Source organism: Calliopsis andreniformis, chromosome 9 (assembly GCF_051401765.1).
Source record: "Calliopsis andreniformis isolate RMS-2024a chromosome 9, iyCalAndr_principal, whole genome shotgun sequence".
Taxonomy (NCBI): domain Eukaryota; kingdom Metazoa; phylum Arthropoda; class Insecta; order Hymenoptera; family Andrenidae; genus Calliopsis; species Calliopsis andreniformis.
Window position 1 is genome coordinate 21,676,645 of NC_135070.1, and position 27,970 is coordinate 21,704,614.

Sequence of the window (27,970 nt, forward strand, 5' to 3'; positions counted from 1 at the left end):
CAGGGTTCGTTGTGATCCAGGAACACGATTACGTCGGTCTATCATTATTTCGTTCCACTTCCAACAAACACCACGTTTAACTTTCTTCATCGTGCATCCGCATTAACCACTATCTCTTCTTTCGCCTATTTCCTTAAAATTAGTTTCCTTAAAAGTCTGCAACTTGTTCAATTCTATCGATTTATAAAAAAAGTTCGAAGTTTGAATGACAAGTTTGAATATTTCATAACATAATGTGAAATAACAGAGCAACGGTTCCTTGAGAGAGCTACAGAACGTCGGTGGTAGCAAACGTTGCGAAATACAAGTACCTATGTATATGCGAATTTCATCGTTTGTTCTGTACTATTATGATGAAAGAGGATTATTTAATAATTATCAGATAATGAACGCTGGGATGATCTGGAAGAAGATCCCGTTGAATCAGAGCGTTCACTTCAAGCACAGGATATTGCATCCTCTCTCATCTTCTACTTCCTGTTCCTTAATTCCCACGCTGGCTGCTTATTCGACGTTATCCACTTAGCTGTCACGATCGAGAATTCGCTTTCTGTCATCTTTCTCGGGACTTTTAATGAAGATGGAAATAAAAGAAAAAAAGAGTAAACACTATCTTTACCTTTTATCTGCTTAGAAAAACGCTTTTATCTCTGTATCGAGTGTAAAACTAGCGAATAAACTTTCAATTCTACATTCGAGCCATCCTCTACCATGGAGTTTCTACAGACACGTGGATCTGGTAACTCACGAGTCGGTGCTTTCAAGCTGCTAGCGAGAGTTAAATTTCAAAGGAAACTCATTTGAAACTTCGGCGCCGGTCAAACGGGCCCTGGGAAAAAGTACTTTCATACAGAATACTCGCTGCATACCGAGCCGGGTTCGCGCAGGTGGTGAACTCTTCGGTATTGGTGGAGCCAAACCTGAAAAGAGAGATCTCGCTACTGCATTGGATATTTCAAAACCACCTGGTTTCGACGGGCCGAAGAAAAGATCGGGAAGAGCCAACAAAAGCAAAAGTCAGTAGCGCCTCCACACTATACCGTCCTGATACCAGTCGTGAAAAAGATCGATGAACCGCCGACTTCGCTTTTCGCTCGACACGCGACACAACGACACTTGCTTCTATACAAAATTTTATTACATTTTCAAACTTTCGATGCATTCACAGTTGAACATGTCTCTTGAAAGACATGTTTTTTTTTTTTTTTTTGAATTTCTAAAAATAAGGGCAAAGACGAACAATAATTCCTTCATGATCGAAAATAACAGATTCGAAACAGCCTCATTGCGCTTAGGGCAAATTCTGTTTGGATCCTGTCATCGACAATATCAACGACTCCTTATAGAATGGTAAGACATTTCGTAGAATTGAAAGGTTTCCGTGCTTCAGCAGTTGACGTTGAGCCCTCGAAACCGCAACACCTTTCAAAACCTCGATCCCGATAGCATGTACTGTACATTCTGTGACTTCTCAAATCGACCATTACCGATACAAATATTCTAGTGGAAATTTATGAAATTACCCCAAAGAAAGAAAAGGACAAGAAGCGGGTAGTTTACAGAATATTATTATGTTTCGTTTTCTTTTAACGGATTTCCTGTTTGGTCATTCATCCAACGGAAGTTTAGAGCTCAAAGACGCGAATTCATGGGAGTACGTGAAGGAAGGTAACGGTCAAAGCACTTGCGGCCTCTGCCTTCCTGATAGCCAACCACCGCAAAGATCGATCATGACTACCTTGGGATTTTCCCTTCCTCTGAATCTCCCCCCCCTCCCTCCCCTGTGTTGGGCTTCTCTACGTTCCGGTTGATCTTTTTGACTGACGTAAAACTCAACCGCCAGAAGCACTCTCTTAAGGAAACAAAATAGAAAGATACAAGATAGAGTTGTAAAAGAATGAGAGGGTGCCAGAGATATTTATTTCACTTTCCCGAAAAGTTGGTCTGCTTTATTCGCTCCTAGAAATCCAGAATCATTTGAAATCAAGTCGCGGACCGTGTCTACCCTCTTTCACCCCCATCTGTTCAACAGCTACGATATCTTGACTGTTGATGTATATGTGTACGGCCAGGGAAAAGATTGCGATGGTTGATACCCTTCGTCCATCGAGAAGCGACTTTCGTCCCCCCCCCCCTTTCCCCAGCGTCCTGCGGTACAGGAACCCACGACGACGCTGATCGAGTTTTCATCCCGGGTTTCCGCCGCGGGGACACCGTAACCACCTTCAACCCCTGATTTTTATTCGAGTCACACCGGCTTCGTTTATAACTTCGTTTTTCCGTCGAACCAGCTATTCGATACCGGTCTCTACCAAAACCGTTTTTTCCCATCCTTTTCAACGAGATTACCTAATACTTTCCGTTTCTACTGATCACGTATAGGCTTGATCATTAACAAGGGTCGAAGATAATCCTTCGTCACCTGAAGTTGCGATAGCGACCGTGCTCATGCTTTCTCGAGTGATTTATTTTTCCTGCATAGTAAATGAATCTAGATTTTACAGGTTACGTTGAATATTTTCAGACGATACGTTTTCTTTGAACTCGCAAGCCCAAATTGTCACGTACTATTACGTAGCTTAAAACTATAGATATAAATACACGCTGAGCACGGCATCGCAAAGAGCGGGCGCGCGCTCGCCCGGCCCGAGAGTTCACCGAAGGAAATTAAACCCTAATAACCGAATTTCGAACAAGAAACTTCAAACTGCAAACTTGTTTGCTAAATTACGTGTCATAGAGTTTGAAAGGCGTTAAATTAAGGAACATGTATTAACATAGTCGAGCGAACAGCGACGGCTTTAATCAAATTTCTAGATACATATATTATTTGCAATCATATGCAAACTTTATCAAACGCCGAAAATAGTTAAAGTTGTACATGAGACATTATTATTATCCCAAACTAGTTGTATTCTTATTCGTTGCTTGCACGAAAGCTGTCTTCGAATAGGAAGAAAAGATCATATATGTATACACTGAAGAGAGCATGAAATCACTGACGAAGATCAAAATTAGCATAAACACATGAGCGACATACGCGCATAGTTGAGTCACTGGAATCGGGAAAAGATCCTTTTACCAACCATAATCGTGAATTTTGGCTGACCTAAGAATCCGTAAACTATGAAAATTCCCTTCCATTTGCACCGATGGAATGGAATGAAAGCCTTGTTTGATAATGCGAAAATTACCTACCACCCATCGAAGAGAGAAATGGTGGAAGTGTACATATGTACATAAAATACATGAAAGAAGTCTCCGGATCTCCTGCAGATCCCTTTACCGATCCTCATCGGAGATTTCTTGCGGGCTTCAGAAAAGCACGAAGCTACATATCGGGATTACATCGGCATGGGTTACGCGTAATACCCTGCAAACCGCGTAAACCTTTCTTTCGTTTTTGCGTTAGCTTTCATCTGAGCGGAAAGGCGACGGCAGCTTCCAGAACGGGTAACGCGATCAACGAAACGTTTATTTTCCGTCTCGTATAATCGAAATCTTTGGAAACGGCTCTCTCTCGAATCGAAATGCTCTTATTTCTTCCTTCTTCGAGAGTTATTACTTTCAAGCGCAATCGAATGTTCATCAATTTTCTCCTGCTAATATTAAGATGGAATACAGCAAAAAAGGAGGGTCTTCTCTCTTTGATTATGTATATTTTATAGCTTCCTCGGGCTGGCATAATTAAACGAATGATAGGCACGCAGTGAGAAATCGCGGGCCAGGAAGAGGAATCGCCTTGAAGTCCTTTGCAAACGCGAACCATTCTCCAGTTAATTAGCCCGGATTCGGACGTAAATTACCGATGAAATGGCTTTTAAAAGCCATCGTGGCGCTTAAAAAAAATGAAGGACAGAGAAGGAAAAGCGAGTGAGCATAAAGGACCACAGCGTTGAGGTCATTACTATACCGGTAGAATCGCGATAGCTTGAAAAGTTTGTTGGTCGGCTGCCAGGCTCGCGCGGCGAGCACCTTGAAAAAATACTTCTGAAAGAGTTGAAATACAGAAGCGAGGACAGCAAATGAAAGAGATACGTAGCGCGGCAAAATTTCACGGGCCACTTAGAAACGATACTCTTGACGATTCTTTTCAGCAACGTCGTCCTCATGAGTTATGAAATATAGCTGCTCGATCGGGCGTAGCTTTCATATTTCCTTCGGACTCGTTCGCTCGTTGTTTTCGCCGTGAAAACGTCCACGGTGATGTACTTTCTGTCGGAAATACGAGTCCAATCGTTCATAAAGCTTCTCGGGTATTGCCTGGATGGTGCTCGATGATAGGTTCACATACACCCAACAACTTTTTCTTTTTCAGTAGCTTCTCTGGAGGGCTGCGTTTGCCAGAACATGCTTCCATTATATAGAGCATCTGATGAAAATGGTACCTGGAAATCTGATAAAAGAAACTCTCGCCGTAAATCGACCGCTTTCGACAACCGCTTTTTATTTCTTCGATACGCGCTTGCTACCCACTATTCACTTCACAGATGAAAACGAATAACACTTTTCGATGGTTGCGTAGATCTAACGTTGTTTCACGACAAACTTCAGAAATGTGCGCTAACTGGAGAACAAATTATGCAACCTAAGAGATTTTCGAACGAGGCTACCATAGCTACGTAGATAAACAGAAAAAAGTTTGGCGATAGTCTGTAAACGAGAGACAACAGGCAGGCGTTGTATTTAGGTCGGGATCGACTGCTCGTTCAAATAATCTCTCAGTAGCACGTCAACAGGAACGATGTCATCAGTTTGACCCTGTTTTCGCTTTGGTTCGATATTACGATCCGTATCCCCATGCTGTCAAGCATTCGTCGATCGTATCTGACAATAGCAATAACGGTACACAGTCGATTAGGCTACCTTACGCTCGATTTTCCCTTGGTCCCTCCCTCTTCTTCTTCTTCTTCTTCTTCTTCTCCTCCTCCTTCTCCTTCTTCCTCTACTTCTTCTTCTTCTTCTTCTTCTTATGCTGCTCGCGTATTTCTTCGAGACCACCCTACTTCGAAGCGAGACTTATTCTCGACGATAACGTTTTATTACGGGTATGAATATCGATAATGGCGATTTCAAACACATATATTTTTCTATTCACTGTTAATATTAATCACATGATTGCATATCGGTGTGAAACATTTTGAAAAATGATCGTTGGTCCAAACAATGAAAAAACTAATTGCGTTGAAACGTTTACGTAGCTACGATTGCGATACCGTTCGTATATTTCAAGTCTAAATGCCTCAATTTGAAATGAAACTTAATCGAAGTTGACGTAAAGAGAAATCAAACGTTTTTTCCTTAATAAGACATTGTCCTTGTGATTGATATTCAAGAGTAATTTGCGATTCTTGAGGCTATAGAATACAACTGGAATGGGAATCGAGAACAGTTACGAATCTAGAATACAGGAGGTATGTATGTAGGTAGATATTTCGAAGTTCCAGCTAGTTTCCGGGTTACGATTCTCGGAGAGCGACGATCAGCAAGTTTCCTTGGCGTTTATTAACGCGTGAGACAACGCGAGTCGGTGGTCGAAGCGCATCGAGAGACGCTTTGAGTACGATGCTCGAGGCGTTCGACGAATACTAAACTGTCTCCTTAGAATTATGTTGCGAAGATTAGGAATGAACCTGACCGTAAAGGCGACTACCCGAGAACGATGCCCCAGAATTGTGCGAGTCAAAGGGGATGGAACGAACCAGGTTCTAGACGCGTTTCGATAATAGGTACAAGATCACTACAAGATGCCTTCCAATGAACGCTTCGTAACACCTCAACCTGAACTCTGGCCGCATTGTTATGCTGATCGAAGACGATAATAGACCGAGAGTCATAGGAATATCGATCACCTGCGTCCTGGAAAAGACTTGTAATGATTAAACGAAATATATGTAACCTGCTTATCAAGCTACGGACTGTAGAAGCCACTCATTTAGAGATAAAATCAAATTCAAATGGTAAGTAGATAGTCTCAGCTACCAACATTGCACTTTCTGAATCCTCTATCAAAAAAAACCTGCTTCCTATTCCTCTACCTAATATTATTATTTACATACCATTAAATATAACTGCTTCTGTATGTGCCAGATACTACAAAACAACGTACACAATATGTATAAATACATGTTAGCCAGTGGATTTAATGAAATTATTTTTCCAGATAAGAACGTTGCTTTGAAATCGTTCTACTGTTATGCTGATAGAATACGAATAAAAATGGTAACGTACGCGTGTAACAATATACCAAAGCATTTATTCATCGTTCGAAATTCGATAGCCGCTTAACTCGTTCTCTCGATGATGATGAATTTGCCATAAACCGACGAATACGAGCCTCTCTTTATTTCATCGAAATTCATATTTCCATATCTCTTTAACAACCATAAATGGAAAACGATACACATAACACTTAATCTAATGTTCATTTACGAATTTTTCATGTAGAGATTCTGCTGTATTGACGTCACTAGCTTCGAAAACGTAAATTCAAGAAAAGAGACCCATGATCGGTAATGTAACTCCGTCTGAATAATGTTCGCCTTAACAAAAGAAGGAAATATAGGTACACTTGGGAATGTTCGCTCACTATTCATCTAACCGTCACTCTTACACAATACCGCTGATGCCTACATTCCTACAGGTGTGCATACGTTGAAAACAGTGATTCTTTATCTACCCTTTGGCGAGCCAATATCGAAGCAACGGGAGTGAAGTTTGAGATCTCTGTACTATCACGCAAGTGCAAATCGAAGAAAGTTTTGATGGAATTTGCGATGTAACTTGAATGTCAAGGAAACAGCTAAAAGAAAGTTAATTAAGTAAGTACAAGTTCGCTTTTTTCGCCTCTTTTCGAAGCTCCTTTTTCCTTACGATATCACAATTTAAAACAGAAACGAAAAATAGCTTCTACGTGCATTTCGTCTTCTTTAATTAGAATAGAAAAAATATGAAATAAAATTATTTGTAGAATTGTAAACGTTACACATATTCGATTTTATACGATAAATGGTAACGTATCAAAATGAAACGAGTAATGAAAATGGCTTTTACAACCAGTACGTGTACTGTCTGTTCGGGATTTGGAAAAGTCGTGCCGCATAGGAATTATGAAAAAATCCGTGTGCCACGTTAAGAAAATAAAATGAAAATTTATACTTTTTTCTGTCTGTATAGCTGATAAAAATTGAGCAACCACTATCTAAATAATTGTTCAGCTAGATTATTTCCTCAGCTTCTCGTATTAAAAAATTATTTTAGAAATGTAACATTTGACAAAGGCCTAAAAAAACAAAGGTTCGGGCAATAGACGTATCGAATCGAGCGTATTACGCATAACTGACATTGCACGTAGCTGATCGAAATCCGATGGAGGTTTTGCAATTAACGATGCGATACCTTGGTTCGTGTGTTTCAACTTGAACTCTCTGAAATTAAGATCCCTTTACGCGTAAAGTTCGGACGTCGCGTCGTTGCCCGTCGACGTTATCGAGAGTTGCTGTTACGAGGCAAATTCGCAAATCCACGAAGCCGCGAACATCGTTTCAACGAAATAGCAATCGTATCATTTTGAAAATGGCCTGAAACAGAACATTGGCTCTTTGGAGGAATAGGGCCATTTAGACATTATATTCTATATTCTTTGTTGGAAAGGGGAAGAAATAACTAACTGATTTGATAACTGCATTATGAAGGATTATCATTTCCAATTTTCAGAATGATGCAGTACAATAAATCGACGATCCCAATGCATCCGCGAAGCAATAACTTTTTGCGAGGTCGGTAAGTAATCTTGGTGACGTTGAAAAGATTGCAACTGTGTAGCGAATAAGAGAAGGCTATCTATCGATGGGATACGACGGTCGAGAAGACGTCGTTTTTGCGACGACGGGCGACGCTCGGCCATGGCTTATCGTTGAGAGGATAAACGAACGTCATACAGGTGGATCATCCGGATTTGAATGCTTCGCGAATCGATTCTTTGATCGAACCAATGCCGCGCCGCGCCGCGCCGCGCCGCGCCGTCTTCCTCGTTGATCCACTTTTTTAACAGAAAAATCTCTTGCATGTAAAACGTGTTCCATTAGAGAATTGCGCGGAACGCTTTGCTCAGGCCCTTCTCGATTCTTTTATCCAGCTAATATGTACATATATGACATACTTGTAAAAGTTGAGAAATTTCCAGGCCAGGATATCGTCCCGTCGCGTCGATACATTCTCCATGGTTCGTCAATTACCAAAAGTTGGAATATCGGTGAACCGTAGGGAATCGGAAATACGATATAACTTTATCCCAGTCCTTTCGACAATCTCATCGGAAATAGTGCAACGAATGCCGCGAGACGGGGGATTCGAGGAATCGAGGATAGAGAACATGGGAATGCACCCTCTAAACATATATTCCGATAGAACAATACGATGCAACACCGAGAGTAGCACCGATCAGTTTTCTTCGTTCAATGAACCGACTTCTGTTTGCGATTCCGTTCGTGTATTTGAATCCTCTCGGTAAACCACATACGCTACTGTTGTTTCGTTTTAACCGCTCGAAACTTTTCTTTGACTAGGAGGGTGAATTTCTCGAAAATCATTCGAAAGATCGACGCGCGCTGAAAGTTGTATATGTATAGAGGCAACGATGTTCCATGCAAATCTGATAGCTGTGCCTTCGGAACATAATTGCCGATCGATCCGCTTCCCGTCCCCGTCCCTGTCCCCGCCCCTGTCCTCGCCACGACAAATCGCGATCGTAATCAAAATTCTATGGCTCGCCGCGGCAATACGCGAGATAAACGAAGCTTGTTTGCCTCTGCCCTACTTTCGATTCGATTTGTGCACCGGAATCAAACAGGAAGATCAGGATGGAAAGAAAGAAGATATCGAGGGAGCGTCGTCGATGTCGCTCGGGTACTCCCTTTGCCGGATTTCGACGGAACCGAGCCGAGCATCAGAACTAAATTCCATCGAATCTCGTCATTTCCGATTGCGCGTTCAACGTCTCTCGGGAAAGATCGATGAGTCAAGGAAAAGAAAAATGTATTCGCGCTACACGCGAATACGTAGGGTCGTTTTCGAAGCCAAACATTCGGTTCAGCTGATACTTCGGATCAGATACCGTTTATTGTGCCTAGAATCGAGCAACCGTTTCCAATATAATTACGCTCGATCTAGAGTTGAGATGGCACGAGCTCGAAAAGCCCGAGGTGTCGCGTCGCGTCGCGTCGCGTCGCGTCGCGTCGCGTCCCGTCGAATTCGAATTCGAAGTTTCACGTCGTTTCCCCCTCGATTTCCTCGTTACTGCACGAGTCGAGTGTCGAAACCTCGTTCTCCACGGAAGCGTTCATTCGCAGCCGTGGTTACAGATGTTGGAAAACTCGAAACGATCGGCTGGCAGTCGACCGACTCGACGCGACGGTTTCATCGAACTTCTTCGATCATCGTAATTGCGGTCCTCCTGCCATCACCGCGACGAATTACACGTCTACGGTATGTTCCCTCGAACGTGTTCTCTATGAAATTCTCGCGTTCAATGTTACTCCAACTATTCAGGACTTTCATGCGAATTTGTATATCTTTGTTAGATCGTGTCGCATCTTAAGCAGAAATTTATTACAATTCACCGAAATTGCGAACTTTATGAAGGAAGTGTAGATCACTTATTCGTCCGTTATTTTGACAATACTTTTCTGCTCGATTCTCCGTGACTTCTATTACGTGAAATTACCCAGAACAAAGTAGCTAAAAAGGAAAATCGCTGGCAAAGTGGAAGGCGTATTAATTCAAGATAAGTAACGCGTCGGAGTAATTCCTCAAAGTACGAAGTGCTCGTAGTGTTAGAAAGGATAAGTGGAGGATGAGGGGGAGAAAGGTGAGGTGAAAAGACAAGAAGAGCACGACGATAAAGATGGCGTGCAAAGTTTCCTTCCCTGGGAGTCGCGCAGGAAGAACTCTCTGCTAGAACGCTTCAACGTTGTCGGTCCCTCCCCTGGTAACAATTGCATTCATTCGAGCGACGGAGTTTTTAAGGCGAGGCGTGAAAAGCCGACCGAGAAAATGATCGATCGCGTTTTCCACGACCAGCTTAGCGACGGAACGTCTCAGGGCGGAGTAGAAGAAGGATATCATTTAACTTGTTAAAACTCTGTTGAAACCCATGAAACAATTTCGTGGACCTATATACGAGATTTTGCAAGGCAAGAGAGTGCACGCGAATCTCTCCATTTCTCATGCGCGCCTGGATAACGACGTTCGCTGCAAGGAAATTTTATTTCCACCATGGGGTAACATCCAGATTACAGACCTTTATGCAGCACGTCGACGAACGAGAGACAAATACAGCCAAACGACGAAGGAAAGAAGTTGCGAAGAAGACAGTCAACGAACACTCGGGGTGTGGAGAAGTCGCGGCGAAAATTGGAAGAAATGCAACGACAAAAAAGTCAGAAGAAAATAATTGAAGGTACGCTTGAAGAGAGCGCATGGAAGCGAACGAAATTCTAAAATACTAGGAAGGGCTATAGAAACAATATTTGAATAGTAATAATATTTCAAACAAGCAAAAATAATCGATTATAGTCGATTGCAGTTTGATCAAAAGTTACAGAGAGGAAACTGAAGGAGATGTAAGTCAGAATCGCGTCGCAAACAATTCCGGCGAGCGTTCGCAGCCACGTTAATTCTCAGAGTTGCATTCTAATAAAAGTAATCGAGAAGTTCGGAGGAAAATAATGTTGTGAAACTGTGGACGGTAGAGGAAGTCGCAGAGCGAAAGCAAGCAGACTATCAAGACGGCTAGTCATGCTCGGGTTAAGTTTCGTAGTTGAAAGAACGGAGGGTGGAAAGGAAGAACGAAATTTGGTTAAAGGCCAATGCGAGAACTATATCGTAAAAAGAAAATGAGGCAAAACGTACGTAGTAAGCTCCTCGTCGACAAAGAACTTCAGCTGTTTGTGTTGTAACTCTAGGCGTATTTTGAATCTCTTTCGATTTCACTTTCAAATAATGTCATTCATACTATCCAACAGTCTATAATCAATTTCTCTGATGATATTAGTTTATCAAAGAGCAGGGTCGATCCAGTATTATGAAATAGTGTTTCTAGTGTCAGCGGAGTTAAATGAGGAAAACAAGTGATAGCATTCTCTGTGTGAATTCGAAAGTGTGCGAATAAAAACATGCGAATGTGCACTTCGATTCCGCATAGTCAGTAGTGTACAACCTTGAATATTCGGTAGGTACGATTAAACTAGATCAAAAACTGAAGTTAAGTTGAAATTACGAAGTCGCGAGAACGTAGAGTAATCCATGGTGGCCGACATAGTTGAACGTGGTTGATCCTAAGCGACTTTAAATAATTCTTCTCAGGGACTCGCCGCGGCTTCCGGGTATCCGCTCTGGATTATTCAAAGTAGAAAGAAGCGACGGTAGCGTGGATCGAGAGATAGCTTCACAGTGGGTAACGTGGAGAACCCAAGCACGTAAAAGGAATACGCGATCCTCCAAAGCTCTATATAACCGGGCTCTTCTGGTATCTTTTCGTTTATCCATGTCATTGGTTCATTTTACCAGAGATATTGTGCGTTATACGTTGCATCTAGCCGTCTTGTTTAATCATAAAATTCGATTGTAAGCAAAAGCGCCTATTAAAATCGGTACCCCCATTATTTCTTCCTACTATACTTATATGTATGTGTTAGCTGTTCTTCGCGCGAATTTCCATGCTTCAGTTATGCAAAGTTGGAGAGAAATTGAGGATCATAAACAATTGTCATTGGAACAGAAAAAGTCCATTTTGCTTGATCCGAAAATCACTTGATACCAAAAAGATAGATAAGACCGGGAGTGAATAGAGATTAAAATTGCACCTCGGAAAAGGATTGAAGGCGTAGAGAAAGAGGTCTGGACCGAGCCCGATTAAGCGACGAACGTACCAAAGTTATCTGCCCGCCTAAGCTCGAAATCTCCCTCATAAAAGTGGTAACAACCTCTGTTTGGGAAACAATGGTGGCGCTACCAGACTTTCGAGGGTTCGTAAAAGTTTGGACGCTATGCGGAAAGGGTAAAAGGTAAAAGCATAACGAGGAAAGAGGACCAAGAATGAAGTGGAATGAGTATAGCAACCAGCGAGCGAATTCAACTTTAACTTTCTACGTTGGTTATTAGTATTTTAATTCGACCAACCAACAGTAACTTAATCCGTGCTTGTGAAATTAAAAAGATAATACTTCATCCTGGTAAAGAGCACTGATTAATTATTACAAAAGTATTAGATAAGGAATAAAACTACGTTCGTTTCCCTGTCTTTCTGCAATCTCTCTGAGTGTTTTCACGAGCTTTCGCCAAGAGTGAGCTAACAATGTTTAATTCTAATTTTTTTTACTTAATTATTCAGTCACTATTCCTCTTTCTTTTCAAAAAGTTCCTAATTGCAAACGTTTTCCTTGCAACTACGCTCAACTAGACGATTAAAAGAAACGGAAGTTCTTGTCTGGAATTTTTACGCGGGTTTGTCTTCGTTTACATATAAAAAAAAAAAAAAAAAATGAAAACCTGAAAGTCATTTTTCGAACAAATGTAGAATTTTCTTTCTTCTTTTTGTAATCTAAAATATCTTTCCGTTGCAAGAATAACTCGTTTTGCTATTGACATTGATTCCGTCTGCGTCGAAATACATCTACCAAAATTTCTCGAGGAGAAGAATTAAGTGACCTCTAGACCGATTTTATCGACATCTTTTAGTGAGAAGCTGTCAGCTGGAAACAAAGTACATATAGTGCCAGGTGGCATCGACATTTGACCAAATACAACGAACCAGAATTTAATTGGTAAGTCCACAATTCAACTCGTTGACTGTTCTTCTCAATCGAACACACGTTCTTCTATTTCCGTTAATAAGTCTTCATTTTGTCATCAACGGTCTTCCATTCTTTTCGAATGACAAACGGTCGAACAAATGATAAAAATTGAAATTGAAAATTCGCGATCAAAGGAAAATTTGCTGCGAACGTAATTGGACATTTACGAGATAATCGGTAAACAAGAATTATAAATCCGCACGAGTGCGCAGAAATTGTGGAAGGATACAGGGTTATTTGGCCATAGTAAAATTTTGGTTGATTAACGAACGCGGCTAACTAAATAACTTTCATTACTGAAAATCGAAAAACTAAGCTACATTTGCATATTTACATCGTTCATTATAATTTCAAATTTTGCGAAATTCGTCCGAGAAATTACCACTAACTTTCTCGCTTTAACGAATCGTAAACTCATATACGGTATGATTTCATTAATCAACTAAGTAGTACTACCCTCTAACAGAGATATCTCTTAGACTCTCTAATTTAATCAATTGACGTTTAACGAAATACTGTTGATATATACATATCCTAAGTATGTACATACGTATGTACGTCAATTTTATCGTTGGTGCATCCGCTCACTCGTCCGTTTTATGAAAGAAACCTCAGCAAAGCAGAAATGCGGACCGCTTAATTAAACTGAGAAAATGTTGTCTCTCGTGCGGATCGACTTATGGACGATGGTTGTAATTAAAATGGTATCTACCTTGAAAACGTACGACTAGCTTTCAGCTTTCTCTGATACTATTTCTCATCCCTCCAATTCGTTTCATTCCTACACACTGCCTTTCCAGCTATTCTATCAGCATACCTTTTTCACCGATTCGTCCGTGTCTCTGTCTTTTTTTTACCCGAGTCCTTTTAGGCTACATTGAAATTGGTCTCCTTTTTATTAAACGTTCAGACGATGGGGGGGGGGGGGGGGGGGGGGGAGAAAGAAGCATATATGTACCTACATCTACATTCTAGTGAAAAATTTTGTGTGGCAGAGAAAAAGTAACGGGGGAAATTTATCTGACCGAGCAAACAAAATGGATTTCACTCACAATATATGTATGTATGTATTTGATTTGTTTTTTTTCTCAATCTAGGATGTATCCATTGGTTCTGACAATTGGTTAAAGTTTGATTTTATAGTATGCTCAACGTTACTCGCCTATTCGCGTCAAATAAAACTTGCTAGTCACTTCCACGTGCAACCTGAAATAACATCGAGCCACTGACAGTATTGCAATTTTCTCTTCTCTACGAACTTACATCTGAGTGCATTGCCTAGACTAGACGCAAGTTTACGTAGTTTATCATTGTAAGAGGCGTTTCGAATATGTCCCTTTATCAAAAAGAATATTGAATTTCTTCGAGTGATCAAAGAAATAGTGTGAATAGAGGAAAAGTTGGAATCTTAGTCGAAAAGCCTGAAATGTTATCTTTTGTCGGTCGCTAGCGTGAAACAGTTTCTTGGTTGATGCTTTATTGCTTTCCCAACCAGTTGGGTTTATCTCCTCTGCTTGTGACATGTCGCAGTAGAGCTCGTACGTCCAACTTGTTCCTTTAACGTTTCACCTCAAAAATTGTGTGCGTCCTAACAGAAGAAAATCGTGTTTTCCTCTTCGGGTATAAATTAAATAGGAAACAATTTATTGAAATACATATTTGCATTACAAGGTTAGTAATAATGTACTTTTCAATGAGGGACGAAGCTTGAATATTTTGAATATGTTTCGAAACGATGAAAAATCATTAGAATATATCAGAGAATGGGTAATTGAATTAGTTATATTAAAAATGAAATAGATAAGAAAGTGTGAGCCATGAATCTTGTGAATGGTCAAAGCGTTGAACCGTCACAGTTGGAACGATTAAAATCTTTTCTTCCGCGTGTTTCTACCACTTTCCCCTTCCCCTTCTGCTTTCCTTTTTTCCATTCACTCGGCCACCCTCTTTTCTTCCTTGGCTCGGAAGCTTGTACTTCCTTCGAGCATACTTTGTGCATTTAGTAAGCCGTAAAAGTAAAGGAATTCCTTCTAAGCGCAAAGTGGTCTCTCATCTTTGAAATAGCTGGCTACTTTCACTCTGCTTTACACACGTGCATTCTTCGTTCATTTCTCCGCCACCACTTGCATTTTTTCTCTCGCCTCGCATTTTGTATCGCCCCCTACCCTGTTTCTCTAGAGCCAGGCATAACAGGAAAGCGAAAATTTTCTTTAGAGAGTGCGTGCTCTCTGTCGAGTGTATATCTTAATAGGAACAGCTCACTCCTTTCTGCACTGGGTCTTTCTTGGAGACGCCTCTACGTAATTAAACTCCTGTCCTCTCGTTCTTTTTTTATTCAGACACTAAGGACCAAGGCAATAATACCTTATTCTATATCTACGCTGTTAAATACGTGATCCTACTACAAATTTCTGGCTAATCCAAACCAAAATGAAATAGTATTTCCAACGTCTCGTATAAGACAGAACGTGATACGCGATTAACGAGTATTCGATCGAATCGAGGAATCTCGACAAAGATAGAGGAGAAGAGACGGAGGAATGTGATAACGGGATGTATTTCTGGCGAATGATTATCTCGAACAACACACCTGCTTTCTCGTACAGAACGAGAACTAATTGTATTTTCGGCTTGACCGTATCTCGTACCGCGTCGCCGTTTCATGAATAATGGAGGACTGGAATTCGCGGTTGCTCAATTTATGCAGTGGAAACGCAGACAGGAGGAACATTTCGAGTCTTACATGCCGAAGAATCGATCTCGTCGTCCCGTAAGCTTCTATTTTTCGTGACGATCCATCATGTTACGAATGTTGCCGATGTTTGCCCTGCCTGTCCAGTCGACAAATCGCGAATCGCGAGTTTATAATTGATCTTCTATCCGATTCGGTCTTTTCTTCTTTCCGTTTGAAAGACGTTGGTCAAGCGGAAAAAGGAAAGACTTTTATCGTAGCCACGATCGTATCATATATTAGTACTACTACTAGTTAATTGGCCTGACCAATCCATTTTGATCCATTTTGGTTCGGATCTGCAGTTGTAAATCGAAAAATTCGCGAAGACGAAATAGATTATCCGAATAGCGTATCCAGCAGTAGAAACTTTAACCGGTGTTATTTGTTCGCGATATTTCAGAACGTGACGGTCGGTATCCGGTGGATCGAACACGCGGAAATGGTACGCGATGCAGAGACAGGAACTCTTCGGGTTTTGCATAGGCAGCGAAACACCCTTTTCCTGTCGTCGATCAAATCGCGGATGTGTCATAGGTACATCCTATAAGGTCAACAAATCGTTAGTCACTTAGTTCAATTTGAAGTTTTTATATCGAATAAGAGCATTGGCAGGTACGAACCAAAAATAACTTGAACGATTTAAGTGTGTCGTGGTTATGAGATACTTCCTTCAATACAAACTATAGTAACTGAAATTATCGTTTTGAAATTATTCCTTCGAAGTAGAAAACGTAAATCGATGATTTTCGAAAAAGACATTGAAAAAAAACGAGGGAAAAGTGGCGTTGGCCGAGTAAAAAAATTGGTCAAAAATGTGCCTAGAACGGCTCTGAATTGCTGGTTGAAGAGGAAAACCCGCAACTACAATATTCGAACCAGTGAAATATCGATAAGTCGACGAACATGGTATACAATGAGCGGCAAAACGGTTGCGGATATAAAGCTGACTTCATTGAAGCATTCATTTAACATTACGAAAGATGAACCCTACTGAACAAAAATTGAATGTGATACCGAACGTAGAGGTTTACCAATTGAAGATAAATACCATTAAGGTTTCGAACGCATTATCGATATCTTCTGTAATGAACATTTGAAATTCTTGTAGAATTTATGGCGTAAGGGAGTCACGAGGATCGAATTAATTCGAAACGAAATTACGAGCTTTTAACGCCAAGCGGAAACCGATCGAAGCCGTATTAACCGAACCTAATTGGAATCGACCGACCTTTTGATAAGACTCGGCGCTTAACCTTCATTTAATTTTCAAATTAATTCCAGACGATCAGCGAGGAGTATTAAATTTGCGATATTTTGATCGCGTTCTGTCTTGCTACACCGTGGTTCTATCAAATGTTAGATCCTAGGGGAAAAAGGGAAAAATCAATCGCATAGGACTCACCGAACGGAAGCTGTTGGAAAAATTGATAACGCTCCCTGTTCGTACAGTTCCTGCTTTGATGTCGACCTCGAGAGGAAATTTAGAAATAACAGTTCGACATTCGGTAGTGGAAAAGCGAGCGATATCAGCGAACATGGCGCCAAGCGACCCTTAATCTAACGTGTGTCTACGAGTAAAACGAATCAAGCAGACGGGATTATTGCTTGTGCGCGACGATCCGTGCTTCTCGTGAAATGATTATGATCATCGCTTAGCATAAATTCCCAGCTTTCTTTTATGCCGTGTCTTCTCCATACCCACTCTTTTGCTCCTCTAACTACACGATCGATTTTCAAAAGTTTTACATTCACTGGTCCCCTTGCTCGACGATCCTGCATCGAGGAGATTTTATCGGGAACCGCTGACTCTGGAGAATCGTTGATTACCGCTTTCAGCTACGTTTTGCAACCTTTCCCGCGCTCTAATCGACCATGAAATTGAAAAATGCGCTCGTCTTGGGGAAAACCGGAATTAAATCGTGAACTACGAATCCGCGAAGAAAAGAATAACATTCTCTGCTCTCTCGATTCGTTCAAAAATCTTTCTTTAGAATTATCAGGATAAATAAAACATTATTGGATAGAATCGACAGATTTTCTTGAAATAATTTGAAATTCCTCTCATAATTAAAGAAATGTGATAGTCTTAGAGGAGAAAGTAAGGAAATTCGGGCCGTTGACGGGCAAATGAAGAAGTACGATAAGAGGTAGATTGTTGGAAAGAGTCTGAGATGCTTGGTGAGGCTCGAATTCAGACTGGAGGAAGATAGGCATCGCGCAGATGTTAGCCCTGAAGGAAGCGCACTGATGTCCGTGTCCTCGAACATTGTTTTGATCGATTGTCAGCAGCACGCTAGCTCACTCGAGAAGCAGGTTTCGTGCCGACTCTAATCGCGACTGCTGTATTTATTGGTCGATCGTTATTACGGAAACAACCATTTCTCATGGCCTGGTATTAATTATACGGAACCCGTTTGTATAGATAATGGAGCAAACGGTTACGATGTCGTCGTCAGAGTCGCAAGACAACCTGTTTGAATAGAAATTGGCTCATGGTACGGAAACCGAGGCTGCAGCAACTTCCGAAAATGAATCGCTACGTCCTCGTTACGTGCGTACCGGGACGCATAGTTACTTTTCATCGAAACCCGCGACGCCATTTCCCGCGAGCCCATTTAACATACTATAGAATGCCAAATAGTCCTAGTAACGATAACACTTACAGCTACTTCTTTGAATCTTCGCGAAACGCAGGACAATATACACGAGGAACACACGAGGGAGAAATTGGAAAATAAATTTGCTACTGCTAGTCGATGACTGCCTCCGCTAAACTCTGCTTTTGTTACCATAACGCGAGGATAAAAAAGGGGGCGGAAGTTTGGGATTTTAAAAAGTGCAGGGAACCTTTATTGGTGTTGGTTAACGAAACGCTGGCTCGGGGACAGTTTCGAGGTAGGAATTTTTACGTGGTACTTTTACGGTGTAACTTTTCATATCGGCTATAAAAGTTTGTGGTTATATAAAATATGGCTCCGAGACTAAATTGTCCCCCCTCCTCTTGTGTCCTCTCGTTCGCCTGACCTTTTTTCTCGCTCTGCTCGAACGTCAAGAAGAAACGAGGCTCGTCTCTTTCCCCAAATGGCGTTTCGAGGGCAATTTTTTGGAAACAAATTGTTGCGGCTTACCACTTTATCTCCCAAATTTCGCACGCGGCATGGCAGGTAGACGGTTTGCCCAACGAATGCACTGACGTTCGCCGCTGTCGGCTCGAAAACGGGCAAATCTCCTTCGGCTGCATCATTATTGGCGTCGTTTGGACGGCGGCGTTGCGAATTCTCCTTCGATATTTCACGAACCTCCACTGGCGCTGCAAACAAAGAAACACTTTCACACTCTCATGGAATTTCGTCCCGTTAAAGCCAGTGTATCGTTCTTGTAGCTGAAGACGGAAACTATGTAAATCCATAAGAGTTCACCCTTTATTTCTTCTGAGCATCGGGTGATTTTTGAAAGGCACGCTGCTAAGACAACTCGTCATTCCTCAGTTTCTAACTGAATTGTGCAGAAGCACGTCGTCAAGAAACACGCGCGTTCCATCTTTGGCAAGAGTTGTAGAGAAATTGTGGACAGGAAGCCGACACTAGGCGTCTCTTCCCTAGAGGATGCAACTTGGTACCTTCTGCCCAAGACTGCCTCATCCGCATCTAGACAGTAGAATCCGAATGCATTACACCGGCAAGCAGTAAACTACTACCGGTTTAGCGAACTCGGCTCATTTCTTAAGCGGATACTTGATTATGCAACGCTCGTGTTGTACTACCGACCTCCTCGAGTTTTCCCCCTAGAGTAGTGGGAATCCTCCGGGGGTAACTATACACTATACACTATACACTCTAGTCGTTATTTAACCTAAGCAACAGTATTTTTCATGGAATTGCCTTATGCGCAAGATGCCTTCTTTAAACAAAACAATTGATCCGAAGAACGAAATCGAATTTTCCTTTTTCCTGTCTCGATTTTTCTCCTATTATCGATGACGTCTGAACACGTGTAACGTAATCTCTCGGAGTTTCACCAATGGGCTCAGCGTGTCGAATAGCCGCAAGCCTATTCGGAACGTTGCCTCGTTAGTATACCTTCGAGCAGTCTCTCAGTCATCATCAATCATCATCAGCCCAAGCGACGATACCTATTGCCGATTGACAGGGATTGATCCAAAAGCAAAGTTAAAAGTAAATCCTAGATAGTTAGCTACCGAAGTTTTTCTAATAATACTCCATAACGAACTGCACGTTTAGTCGACTGAAGTGAAAATCCTAGTCGGATACATTTCATTCAACCATCCGGATGCTACTGTTTAGTTCGAGACTGTAACAAAGAAAGCGCTAACACGCGACACGAGGTCACAATCGAATTATCAAATGAGATCAAACGAGATCAACCAGAACGGGCTGTGTTGACGTATCGTAACTCGACCACGTTGGCCGTTTCGCATAAACAACATCCTACCCAAACACACCTGTACCCCTTTACACCGTCGCCATCCCCATCCCTCGCCCTACTCCGACTGGGCTCTGACGTTAACGTGTCACAGGCCGTTCCTCCCTGCGGGGATGAGCTCAGAGGGCGTAGATAACGCCCCTATACACACCACCACGCTGGCGTTATACAAATGACCAACTTCCCCTCGGCTGCTTTCCACGTCGACCCCGACCCTTTCCCCCTTCCCGCCATTCCACTGATAACACCAGATTAATTGACAAAAAGCAGAGCCCGTGAATACGGATGACGTACACGGCTCGAAAATCGTCCTGCGGCGGCCCACTCGCCACTGCCATGCCATGCCATGCCGTCCCACCGAGCTACCTCTTTATTCCGTTCTCGTTGCCTGGAAAATGGGGTCGGAATTGAAGAGTAACAAGTTTACGAAGACGCAGCATCGTTGACAGACTCCAGAAGAGAGGAAACGGCAAACTTCTCGAAATGAATATCTACATGGCTGGGAACTTTTTAGCGCACCAACCGTGCTAGCGAAGAACTCGAAACAGATGCCGAATTAAATTCATTGAATTTCCTAAGAAATTTTCCTTCTAATAACTTCTAATATACTTGTTAACGATACCTCGGAAAGGGACTTTTCAAATACGAAATTGCGTCCGGCTGGCTCTGTCTGCCCGACTACCGTCCGTTTCTACTTTTCCATCGAACGCTCATTCGCTAGCCGCTTTTTCTACCTGCAGACACTCCTCTCCCTCCTCCTCCCTCCTCCTCCCTCCCCGCCGCGCCACGCCGCTTTATAATATTATAAACCGCACGCGGAGGCCCGTAAACCGAGAATACTTTCTTTCTGTCTCCTCCGTGCTCACGAGGCCGCGGGCTATTTTTCTTTGGACATTTTATGGTTGGCATCGAGGGAGCATCTTTTTCTCCCTATTTCTCCTCTGCTTTTTCCCGCTTTTTCCCTTTTGGGGGAGAATAGTGCCGGGAGGCAGCCACGCCTCTCGAAATGCACGGTGAATTTCGTTTTCATTGGCAGTAAAGGCGCGGCGAGACGAATTATACCGCAAATAAGACTTCAAGTTATTACGCGAGTAATTAAAACAGAATAGTTGTCCTGTTTAAGCCAGACAGTAAGCTGAGACTAAAATATGGAATCGTGCTGGCATCTCTAGTCTTCGGCAATGCAACATTCCTTAACGATTCAAACAGTTAGCGATAAATATTAACGCGTCTATTTATTCCCATATCGGTTGCTTTTTTCGATTCGTTTCTTCGACGGCTTTCAATTGTCGTGATCTAGACGATAGGTAAATTCTTTGGCGATAGGTAACCATATTTTCGAACGTGTCGAATAAAAAGAACGAATGACAATTTAACGTCGGCACAGAAACCGATAAAACTCGCCTCTAGAAAAAGCACTCGTTTCGTTTCGCTTGCAAGGTAAGGGATCCGATAAAAGGGAAAAAGGGAGACGCTCGGCGAATTTCCTCTTGCAACGTTCGATAAGCAGGCTGGGCCACGTCTCGGAATACAAATATCGCTTTCGAATGGAGCACCGACGACGCGTACGTACCTCGGTATTAAGGCGAATTACTACGTGCTAAATCTCGCGGCGTTACGCTATCTTTCGTAGGCACTCCACTCGCCGCACACCTCCTCCAAATCTCTCTCTTCCATTACCACCGGTTTTTCACGTCGAAACGACACTTTTATTCCTCAAGGGTATTATTACTAGCTTTCCCTTTTTGCCGTTCCCCCGCTTCTGCGATCTCCCTTTCGAGCAACGACCAACGAATCGTCGCGGCGCGATGCGGCGTTTATTTCAAATGGTTACCTACGCGACCGTTCTTTCCACGATTCAATCATTCTAAGGACTATTGTGTGGCTTATGCGAATACATGCCCGTGCACGCGACGAGACTAACAACAGCGATCAGTGAGTCGCTGACACAGAACTGTCGCATAACCGTGCGACCGACTCGGTGCGACGTGGCCGGACCTAGTGATGTGCCGAATGGCAGAATGGCAGAATGGCAGAATGACCACACTTTACGAGCTTTGCGGTGGAAATATATGATTCCGGCGGTGGCCTAGCGCGGCCGTAAACTTTCGCCCTGATTGTTTCAACCCTGGTGGTAGGGAGGAGTAGCAAGAAGAGGTGCGGAGTGCGCAAACCGAATTCTGTCGCGCGATTCGAGGCAGACGTAAGATTAACGATCTGTTTGCTTTCTACCTTTATACCTAGTTCTGACTCCCTTTGCCGCATTTCTCACATTTTCCCTAATCAACGTCTCCTTCTCCGAGCACTGCTTCGTCCAATGAAAATTTATCGAACATCGAATTGTGAAACTGCGACAAGTGTTACCAAATGAAGAAGCAAATTTGCCACTCTTTCATGACATGCTGGGTACATCGCAGATAGGTAAGTACGTCAAACACGGAATGCTGTCAGCGACTACGATGCTTGAAACGAGATGCAACTCACGCAAATATTACCCCTAACTTTTTCTATGAAAAACTACGCATCTGATATTGAATGATCTGTGCACCGATTCGTTCTCTACTTACATCATAAGAATTTTAATTACCATAAGAACGTCGTCACGTGGTTACTCCATTATTCGCCCAACTAGGTCATCCTTATCGACATAACTGTAGAACCCTATATAACCTATTACAGCATCTGGTAATTCCAAGACGATACGCATCCTATTATATTACAACAACCCCTGATAGCGGTAGATATGACAAACAATCGATTTGACAGGTGGCTAAACTGAAACGATGCTTTCCACACGAGTCACCGAGAGATACGATGTCGACCCTTGCTATTCGTTAATATGACTAGTGCGTAAATATTTAAGGACAAATCGGGAAAGCAACTTTTTCAACGATATTCTTACAAAATGTCGTACCACCTATCTTCTATACTTATACAGATATTTACAAATTCATACACGGCGTTTACGTACACCTCCAGTATGTCACGCTTATAGATACACGCAGTTAGAATGTGGAAACAGGGCGCGGAAGTAATGGGTGCATTTTACGATGTAGCAGCCGTCAGATAGTGTTTTCCTGCGAACCTTGTAATGGAGCTTAAGACGGAAATGTGTTTAATATCAAGAACTGGCTGAATGGCGGTCGAATATGAAAAATCTAACGCATCTTAGCATCGGTCGATGCTACTTCCCCCACGCACTAAATAAAGAAAGTGCACTCGAAAATTGCAAGACGGAACTTCGCCCATCTCTTTGGCAACCTTTATGCGAAAGCTCATCGATAAATTAGTAATCGAGGATCAAGTTAGTAACAGGCAAGGGAAAGTGAAATTTCCCGCGACACAACCGGGATCAGCGGGGAGAACACGATGTAAACAGGGAAAGCTCGTCACGCTTAGACTGAAGAACACCACGTGTTCGACACGTGTGTTCGCACGTGTGCCTGTGCACGCATCGCGAGATACGTACCTACATCTCATTGCTCGAACTCGTGTTACGGATTATAAACGTCGCCTAACTCGCGCAGAAACAGATGACACACCCTGCTCGACAAAGTGAAACTTGCCAGTCACGCTACATTATGCCGTTTAAATATGGCACAGCTCGTAGCAAGAATCATAATTAGCAGAAATCTTCTGCTTCGTATCATTCTGTCTACGCATTTTTCTTTCCTCCATGTTTTTTCATACGCATCACACAAACCAGCAATCTTTGCATCGCAGCCATTTCATGAAAGTTTCTACAAAGAATAAATGTAGATATATATGCAAATTAATTCACAAATAAATACTTTATAGGAATAATTTTGGTTTTTCCATCCTACAGATTTAAAGTATAAACGTAATAATAAGTATGATATAAACTCGCTGCAATCTCTTTTCGTTTCATCACAATTTCTTTTCTTTAAGTATCCAGGAATAACGTAGTTTTGTATCTGTTACAAAAAGTCTCGTTTGTAACTTGAAAATCCACCTTTACGTACAAACTTGAAGAAAGCTAAGGATACATGTGCATTTTTTATGTCTATCTTTGAAGAATTCAAAAGCTTACTTTAAAATATAACGAGGATTATTCCACTAAAAACTGGTTGAAACGGCTATCCATAATTCAGTTTGTAGGAAAAAAAATTAGTTCATCTTTTGGATTAAACGCCTCTACCTGTGTACAAGTACAATATTACCGACAGCATTCGTGCTAGTCTGAAAATTATAATAACGTTTATCTCGAAGCGAAAGAAAGCGAAAGAAGAGGGAGGAAGGAGAACAGAAGACACGTAAAAGGCGGGAAGGAGCAGACGAAGAGCGAAAATGGGGTGAGAAGAGCAAACCGGAGGCACGAAGGGTGATAGGCAGCCTGAAAAATGCGAAGAAGGTGAGAAAGCTTTCTGAGCTTCGTGGCTTGTAACGGTTATCCTCTTGAAAGAAAAGAAAAAAAATCATTCGACTGGCCTTGTTCAATTTTTTGAGTTCTAGATGAGTATAGTCTATTCAACTCTTTGCTCCTGCCCGTTAAAGTAACCGAAAATGAATGGAACATTCTTGTTCTAGGAAAATCGTCACATAGTATTAAAACGCGTCAGTTTGATATAAATGAAAGATTTTCTGAAAAGTATGACTATTGACAGGTCACGAAATATGGTTCGATAATTATCTTCTAGTGCTTTAAGTAGCCGAGAGTAACTTAGAAGCACCGCGCGCGCACCGTCTACTTCCACCCCGATGTAAGAAGAAATCAGTTTTAAAACTACACATAAAGCAGTTGAGCTGGTTGGCGGAGTTCCGTAATTGGCCGACCTACTTGGACGACGTAATTTTTCGTTCTTCGATGGGCGGAAATCGGCCACTAGTTCGACGTGGGAACGCGAATAAAACGTAGGGCTACATCCCAACGAGCGATCGATGGGAATCGACTCGAAAGAGGAATTTATGAAACAGTCCGCGTTTCGCGACTGAACCAGCCATGGCGGAAGAATGGTTGGCAATTTGACGATGGAAATTGCAACAGAACGATGCGTCCCAGTCACGCCACGAAGACCGAATAACGCTCGAACTCTCGAAGAAACTATCGCATTCCACGAATCGTTTTTTTCTCCTCCTTTCCCTTTCCATCCCTTCCATTCTTCCCCACTGCGCGTAGAACGGGCAATTCTCTCTCCTCTCGCGTTTCCACGGTTTATTGAAAAAGCTGAGCAGAAGAGAGGAGAGCATCAAAGTTCGCAATTTGCAGCAAGTGCGAGGCTGTCGGATCGGGCTGAAGCGGCAGGGAGACCGGGTCGAAAGTTCAATCTCGTCTCTGCTCGCGTTTCGACCGATATTTTGTCCCGTGCTCCCCGCTACCCTTCCTGGATTGATTTCTGCGATCCAACTTTTATATTGTCCCAGCCGCGCCCGAGGCCCTCGTTCGATTTCAATAAAATTAATTACAAAGTACCGACTGAGACATCCAGATCGGCCTGGCCGGAATGGGCCAACCGGTGCAGCTTTTAATTAGTGTCCCGTGGGAAACGAATAAATGGCCGTGCACTCGGCGTGTCATCGACTCCCAACGATAATGAAACGATTGAAGGAGAATATTTTCTGATCAACATTCGACAGAATTATCAAATCTTATACATATTTCTATAAGACGAAATTTCGATCTAAGCGAAAAAGTAAACGAATTTAATGATAAATGATTTTTCATTCAGGTGTTTCAGATTAAAAGACACCTATACGTATGTACCTATAAGGATTGCAAACAATGAAAACTCAATTGTACCACTAAAAGCACTGTTCTAACGTTTTCGAAAATATCTTCTGGTGAATCACTTTTCTCTTTCACTTCGTTCTCACGATAGTCTCGTACGGCGAACATATAAAAATGGAAGAAAAAAAGTCAAAGGCTAACGTGCGCGTCCGACTGGTTGCATCCTGTAGCAGTCGCAAGATGGAAGGAAGAAACCATAGCAAATGCTTTCCGGAAAGCCGTTAGCCTGTTAGCACCGACGTATCGAGGCAACAAAATTGTCAAAAAAAAAGAAAAAAGAGAAAAAAAACGAAGATGAAGTCCGAATATACCAGGTGGGAGAACAGAACGAGGATACTGGATGCGTGGAAAGACGCTCGTAACGAGTTCAACACGATAAGTAAGCTAACGAGTCTGCTAGTTGAAGCACGAAATGCGCAAGAGAAAAAAACAGAATTGAAAGAAAGCGCAATGGAGGCGTTTATTAAAAAGACGGAATGAGAAGAGGGTTAAAAAGTAGTGAAATGGAGAAGAAAATGTTCCATGGGACCTAATCGCAACCTAACCGGAATCACGGCTCAGTTTCTGTCAAACACCGTTCGGTAAAAATAGATTAGAACTAATTTTAGAAAAGAGTGACTTAAAAACAGACAGTTGCCTGTGAAATTGCTTCCTGTGCCGTAAATAAGAGTCAAGAGCAAATGAATTGGTAGAAAGAAACGGCTGCGTTAAAACAGTGACGTACTCAAGTACGTTACGTAGGTACATAGAATCGATCGGTGTGAGGAAAAAGCGGTGGTGAGTGTGTTACCGATGTAATTCGACAGTTGGTTCGAATCTCGTCTCACACAAAGAAACATTAGGCATGCGGAGACTCTAGCTCGGTAAAAAAGAAAGACTCAATGACGGTAACATTTGATTGGGAATTCGAATCTGGTAATAGAAACAGGAATCGCGGCATCCCAGAGAACACATAAGGTGCAGCCACGCATGTCTCTATTCGACGGAACGTGTCCGCCCACGCATGCACACAACACGCGCATTGTGTGTAAACGCGGGACACCTCTAAATCACGACGTCAGAGTCAAATTAACAGTCCACAGCCTCTGGCACGGACCATGACGTTTGCAAACTCTCAACTCCCTCTCGCTACACGTTTCTCGTCTACTCCCGAATCTACCCTCCAGCCTAGCCAATTTCAGTTTTTTCAACCGCTTCCCACTTCCCGCTTTCCATTTTCCTCTATACACAGCTACAACTATGAATTGCGTACACAAACGTGCAAATCAGTAGCACAATCGATAAGCATACACGTTTCATTTCGCGACACATAATCCGCGGTCAGGACGGGCGTACAAAAAATCGACTGAACGAAAATGGGAGTAAAGCTGCGACATGATTAGTCCGGGAAAAAAATATTTCGTACCTATCTTTTATTCGCGGTGCGCAAATGCGCCGCACACGTACATACTTATATACATACATAGACATTTATACGTACACCTAATACAATAAATCGTTCATTGATTGTTGCAAAAACGTTTAAAAATTGCGTGCAATGTGCCTGTGACCCGAGGACTTATTCTATGGCTGTCGTGTACTATTAGTACTATTAGTCAGGTGAGTCAGGTCAAGTATAGCGAAACCAATAGAAGAAGCTCCGAGTCAGACACATTTCACGTGTATTTTAGGCATTTTCTCGTGGGAGATCTCGTCGTAAACAATATCATTCATTAACCAATTAACTTTTTTGTCATCCGAGATCATTAATTACATACCTACTCGTTTTTAGGCATTTTCAGATGGTTTTAATTACCTTGTCATCCAGACGCTCGTTAACTGACATTTTAACGGAATGTTAACCAAACCTTCGTTTTATCCATGATCCATGTTTGTTTTTCAGTTCTTCTTTTTAGCAATACTTTCAATACCGTGAAAATTTGAAGGAAAAATATTGAATAGAAGATTTAGTATAAAGAATACATTAGTTACCGTGTTTTTCTGTATTCAATTATCTGTTCTGAAGAACAAGGCGGTTTATCTTGCGATTTAATACGGAAAAAGTTTGACAGTGAAATATTGTTTACAAAGAACTGTTTTTCCATTGAAATGTGTTTATATGCATAAAAAATAAAGCCACCGATAGCTTATTTTGCTGGAAAAATCCTGCATTATCTGAGAATCGTTGTTCGGAGCTCGTGTAAATCCGTGAAA

General features: G+C 42.1%; 1 protein-coding gene across 2 annotated transcripts in view; it reads right to left on the bottom strand.

Moving 5' to 3' along the window:
* Positions 1-27,970, bottom strand: part of LOC143182783 (zwei Ig domain protein zig-8) — a 48,714-nt gene that overhangs the window by 17,103 nt on the left and 3,641 nt on the right. For both annotated transcript variants that reach the window (XM_076384004.1, XM_076384005.1), the window contains one exon: positions 18,717-18,898. In XM_076384004.1, coding sequence (XP_076240119.1) covers positions 18,717-18,898 — 182 coding nt within the window. The remainder of the gene's footprint in view (positions 1-18,716; positions 18,899-27,970) is intronic.